Below are 6,000 nucleotides of genomic sequence, written 5' to 3'. Positions count from 1 at the left end.
CTGCATGTTAGAATTGCCTGGATAATTCTCATTTTATATACCTATGACCAGACTCCAATCCGCACCAAAGGGGGTTGGCCTTTGCTCACAGAACAGACCTTCAGCATGGCCTTCAAGGCCTTTATTCCTCCCAAGACCCCTCTCTCATTCTTTCCCTTTAGCCCACTCCTTCTTCCATTCTCCTCACTGCGAGCCATTCTGTTCCGTAAATGAGTCTCTTTTTTTGGTCTTGCCAAATGAGGACTATTCTTTTACGTCCACCAGTTTTGACTTACAGACTTGGTTGGCTTCGCTCCACATTCCCATGGGCACACTTGGTACCTGGCTCCTGATGGCTTCACAGGAGCCCTTGCCTTGCGCCCTCAGATCCTGCATAAATACTGCATGGTCCAGAGGGATAATTTCTTTGGGAAGTCACCCAGGAGCGGAATTACTGAGAGATACGTATGTGCAGCCCTTCATCTGACTAAGCCAGACTTTAATTTTTACCAGATTCGTACTGTTAATATGACAGCTCATCGCTGAATTTGCTTTTCTCTGATTACTAATGGGTTTGAGCACCTGTGCACATCCCTGTTGGCCTTTTAATTTGGTATAATCAAATTGATTTTTTTCTTCATAATTTGTTTCTTTGGGGGAGTTTTCATAAGTCCTTCTCTGCCCCTAGCTCATCAATTAGTTTCCCCTATCAACTTTATAGTTTACCTTTCACGGCGTTTTTTTTTTTTTTTTTAGTATTTGTTTATTTATTTATTTGGCTGCGTCGGGTCTTAGTTGCGGCACGCGGAATCTTCATTGCAGCATACGGGATCTTAAGTTGCGGCGTGCAGGCTTAGTTGCCCTGTGGCATGTGGGATCTTAGTACCCCGATCATGGAACAAACCCACGTCCCCTGCATTGGAAGGCGGATTCTTGACCACTGGACCACCAGGGAAGTCCCCACGGTGATATTTAATCCAGCTAGAGAAAAATACTGTCAAAACAGAACTGAGATAATAGAAGGTTTTCGTATTTCTACTGTCTAATCCTCAGCCGCTGGCCAGAAGCAGCAATTGAACGTGTGAAACGTGGCTAGTGCAACTGTGGGACCAAATGCTTAATTTTATTTCATTTAATTTAAAAGTAAATAGGCACATGTGGCTAGTGGCTACTGTCCCGCATAGCACTGATCTCGGGTTCTCTTTCATTGTATTCTGTAGGGATTGTTTTCTTTTTCTTCATAAAATGAACCAATTTCCTCAACACTATTATTAAACAATCTATTTCCCCCATCAATTTGCTCCTGCATACACTTGGGCCTGCCTCTGGGTTCTCTGGGGTGAAGCCTGGCGAATGTAGTGAATAGCAGGGATGGAGGATCACGATTCTACATAAGTGTTTTTTTGTTTTTGTGGCTTTTCCATGCAGCATGTGGGATATTAGTTCCCCGACCAGGGATCGAACCCGTGTCCCCTGCATTGGGAGCGTGGAGTCTTAACCACTGGACCGCCAAGGAAGTCCCAGTAATAGAAGTTTTAATTAGACACAGAGTCGCCCAGAATAAAGACTACATTTCCCAACCTCCTTTGCTGCTGGGTGTGGCCACGTGACTAAGCTCAGGCCAAAGAGGCAATGGTGAAAGCTTTGGGGTCACATCCTTTAAAAGGAAGGGGTGTGTCCTCCTATTCACGTGGGAGAGGTAACAATCCTAGGATGGAGGAGCAGCAAGATGGAAGGAAGCTGGGACCTTGCTAACTGGGCAGGACTGAGTCCCCCACTCCTTGGCCTCTTACTGAGAGCAACTATAGATCTCAGTGGTTCTCAAACTTGAGGGGGCATCAGAATGAGGCTTCTCACTGCGGTGGCTTCTCTTGCTGCAGAGCACGGGCTCTAGAGCGCAGGCTCAGTAGTCGTGGCGCACCTGCTTAGCTGCTCCGCGGCATGTGGGATCTTCCCGGACCAGGGCTCAAACCTGTGTCCCCTGCATTGGCAGGCAGATTCTTAACCACTGCGCCACCAGGGACGTCCTGCACTATGCTTTAAATCTGTGTTTATCCATCTAGATCATGTGTGTACTTGGCCAGGCTGTCACAGAAACAGTGCCCAGATCCCTGGGGGACTCAGGGCCTGTGGAGAGGGGTGCTGTGGGGTGGGGGCTGACAATGGGGACGAGGCAGGACTAGGTCGGATTCTCTGGCTCCTCTCCACACACTTCCAGCCCACAAACCAGACTGAGGTCCCTGGTGCCGGTGACTCCGGAGGGCTCTGGGAAGGGGGTCCCCTCCTTGGTCTCTCAGTGTCCCCAGGAGGCTGCTGCTGCCCCGACACCTCCCAGGGTGCTGGGAAGGACACACGCCGAGCCCACACTGGCCTGGGGCAGTCACTGCCCAAAATGCAGAAGCAGCGCCGTCTCCTGTCTGGCCGGATTTTCTCCTCTCCCTGAGACCCAGCCTCAGCCTGGAGGGCAGGACATGGCCAGTGGAATATTTCTGAGGCTGGCAGCTCCAGGTCCATCTGTCTTAGCCGACGCCCCAGCAGCCCATCTGCCTGTTGACCAGTTTCCTAACATCAGCTCACCAAGGATCAGTTCCTACCCACTGAACGCACTCCAGACCACCTTTAAAATAGGTTTCCAGCAAACTGGTCATCATGGCACATGGACTGGTAAACTGGCCGCTTCCAGGCCTGGGGGGCATCAATCCAGCCCTGTAACTGGCTGCTTGGACCGGGAACTCCCGCCCACCCACAGACACGGCCCTGGCCCTGAACTGGGCTGGAATCCTGGGGTCAGCCAGGTCTCCCTCCCAACCCTAGAGCCCCTCCCCATCAATTCTCCCCCCAGGACGGCCTGGACGGGGGTTGGGGGGCCTCTATGCACACTGCACACACACAAAACAAGAAACTGGTTTAATTGTAAAACTAAGTTGAGGGAGGGGCGGGCGGGGCTGCGCTGAGGGGGCAGGAACCTGATTCTTCAAGCAGTGGTCCTGTCCCCGGTGCCACCCCGCGGGACAGGGACCATCCGTCCCCAGATGGGGGCTAGAGTGTTATAAAATGACAATATAAATAGACTTCTAGAAAAGAGGAGGCTGTTCCAGGTGCAGTAGTCATGTTCTGCAGAGGCTGGGGGTGGGTGGGAAGCCCTGACCCCCGTCTCTGCATCCAGCCACAGAGAGGGGTGTGGGGCAAAGGGAAAAGGCCACTCTTCAGACATTCATGATCGACCCCCGCAATGGCTCAGGGGGGAGGGGCTGTGGATCAGGCGAGGTCTCAGAGACACGCACTCACAGGCTGGAGGACAGAGGAGCTGGACCTTCTACATGCACACATGCGTGTACACACACACACACACACGTGCGCACGCGCACACACACACACACACACACACACACACACCTCTTTCGTAGTGTTGTCTCCACCCCTGGCGGCCCCCACTGCAGATTTCCAGTGATGGGAAGGCCGCCCGTCCTTCTTGGAGACAGGACAACACTGGGGCGGGCCTGTCCCAGAGGGTTGGCGGGTCCTGGGAGCCTCGTGTGCTCCCACAAGTCCCTGCGTTTTTTTAAAAGTCACAAAATCAAAACGGCAGTTCAGTAGTAGGGTCCCGCACACCCCCCAGCAAGGAGGGCAGTGCCATACAGAGTGTCTCCTGGGCTGGGAGGGGAAGGGGCTGGCCCTCCACTGGCCTCTGGCAGGGCAGGGGTGACCCAAGGGGCTCTTTGGTTCAGGGTCAGGGCGCTGGGCCTCATCTGGTGCGGTTCTGGCGCATGAGGGGCACGATGCTGGCGGGCGGGCCCGCTTTGGCCAGGAATGGGTGCTTGAGCAGCTCAGCCGCCGTGGCCCGCTGTGCCGGGTCACGCACCAGCAGGCGGTCCAGGAAGCCCTTCAGGGATGGCGACACCTGTCAGGAGGAGGACGAGAGGGTCAGGGGGTCTGAGAGCCAGCTCCACTGCTCACTCGCTGTGGGGCCTCAGTTTCCTCCTCTGTCAAATAGGCTGACAACATCTACTGCCTAAGGAGGGGGCAAAGAGGTCCCAGGAGCTTGGCCCCAGGGGCTCATTCCCTCCCCATTTCCAAGGTTCGGCAGGACCCTGGCAGCAGCTGGGCCCTGGAGGCGCCCCTTTCTCACCAGGCAATTCCTCCACCACGAAGGCCCCTCTCCTGGACCTGGCTATGCTGTGTGCGTCTAGCCAGGCCAGCCTAAGCACAACCTCTGGGATGTGGGGTGGTGAGGGCACAGAGCTTACACAGACACTCGAGGCCTGGGGGACACGGGGGCGACCCAGCACACAGCAAGCGCCACCTTGGGAGGGAGCCATCCACACCCCAGTGTGGCCCGCACCCAGCGCTCTGCTTGAGCTCGGGGCTGGGTGGAGCCCTGTCCCCCCACCCCCACCTGCCTGCCGCCTGCGGGAAGGGCCCACCTTGTGCAGGTTCTTCAGTCGGGGTGGCAGGTTGTCCCGAATCATCTTCATGGCTTTGAGGGGCGGCTCATTGAAGTAGGGGGGCTCCCCATCCACCATCTCGATCACCATCACCCCCAGAGACCAGATGTCCACCTGCGGTGGGGAAGGGGCAGCAGGGCTGAGCTGTGCAGCACGGCCAGTGCCCGAGGGACGCCCACAGCGGGACGGCCCTGCTTCTGCCTTTGCCTCTTCGCTCCCGGGATCCTTGGGCCCTGAACACCCTCGCTGATACCCAGCCTGCCGGACGCTATGCACTCCTCACCCAGGGAGCCCTCTGAAGGGTTCTGCCCACCCAGCATCTATCCCCTTCTTTTTTGCTAACCCCCCTCCTCCCCCTGGGTTTCTCTGGAGAACCCCCTCTCCCCTACTTCAGTCCATGGAGCATGACCAGGTAGCCTCATAAGCAAGAGTCCGGACACAGTAATTGGTTCAGGAGCAGGCACAGGACCCAAGCTGAGCCAGTCACAGTCAACCCTGAGACTTCAACCAAAATATTCAGTAAAACAGTAGGGCTCATAGGCAGGGAGATGTGTCCTCGAGTTGCCAGGGTCATGTCTGCTCTGACCAGGGGAGCACCTGCCTGACTGAAGACTACAAGGGGAAAATTCTAGGGACCCACAGCTTTCCATTTTGCTAAATCCGTTTGAGATGGTTTTGTCACTCACAGGCAGTCCTGACTGAGACGGTCCCTCAGAATCTCCTCCCAGCCTCCCCTCCCAGTGTGATCCCACTCCTGCCTGAGGTTCCCCCAAGATATGCTTCCAAGGGTACCTTGGCCAGGCCCTGGGTCAAGCCTTGTTGACTGACTGTGGAGGAATCCTCAGGGCCACAGGCCACAGCTCAAAGACCAGGCAGGTAACGGCAGGGAGTGAAGCAGGTCAGTGTAGGCAATAGAGATGGGTGGGGACTACGGCCAGGACGAAGGCACCCCTGCACTTTCTAATGTGGAGCAGCCCCTCAGCACCTGCTGACTGTTGCCGTGTGGGAATTTGGCCTCCACGTGGCCAGAGCTCTTGGTTTTCTGACAGAGGATAAAATTCAGACTTTCACGTGAGAGCTCTCTTTTTAAAATGCTTCCAAGAGCATCTTCAGAGCACATCGGCCAGTTTGTGGCCTCTGCCCCAGGCTGACAGGCAGGGCCAGGGCCACTTCTGCTCAGCATTCTGTTCCCATTGCTAAGCACTGGCCTGGCTCCAAACTAGAACCCAGTCAGCAACGAGTGCACACAGACATGCCTACTTCTCCCCCAAAACTGACCCCAGGGACTGAGCCCCCTCACCCCCAGCACTCTGGCTGTTCCGGATTGTCACAGCATAAACCAGCGCCGAGAGTGGGATGACCAGCCGCCTCTGACTCACCTCTGGCCCATAGGGGAGGCGGGAGATGAGCTCCGGGGCCATCCAGTAGGGCGTGCCGACCAGGGACTTCCTCCGCGGCACCTCCTTGCTCACCTGGGCACAGAACCCAAAGTCCGACAGCTTCACCTGCAGTAGGACGTAGGCAGTAGGGTCAGAGGTGCTGGTGGGGGCAGGTTGAGCAGAGGCATTTCCTATTT

At 55.8% G+C, this 6,000-nt stretch overlaps 1 protein-coding gene across 3 annotated transcripts in view; it reads right to left on the bottom strand.

The window, feature by feature from the left end:
- Positions 1-2,871: 2,871 nt before the first annotated feature.
- PAK4 (p21 (RAC1) activated kinase 4) overlaps positions 2,872-6,000 on the bottom strand; it is a 46,550-nt gene continuing 43,421 nt past the window's right edge. For all 3 annotated transcript variants that reach the window (XM_082607778.1, XM_082607776.1, XM_082607777.1), the window contains 3 exons: positions 5,804-5,929; positions 4,404-4,538; positions 2,872-3,880 (listed from right to left, as the gene is read on the bottom strand). In XM_082607778.1, coding sequence (XP_082463904.1) covers positions 3,725-3,880; positions 4,404-4,538; positions 5,804-5,929 — 417 coding nt within the window. In that variant the 3' untranslated portion in view covers positions 2,872-3,724. The remainder of the gene's footprint in view (positions 3,881-4,403; positions 4,539-5,803; positions 5,930-6,000) is intronic.

The sequence above is a fragment of the Mesoplodon mirus genome (assembly GCF_964341445.2).
Source record: "Mesoplodon mirus genome assembly, chromosome: 19".
Lineage (NCBI taxonomy): Eukaryota > Metazoa > Chordata > Mammalia > Artiodactyla > Ziphiidae > Mesoplodon > Mesoplodon mirus.
This window is presented reverse-complemented; position numbering and strand designations above follow the sequence as displayed.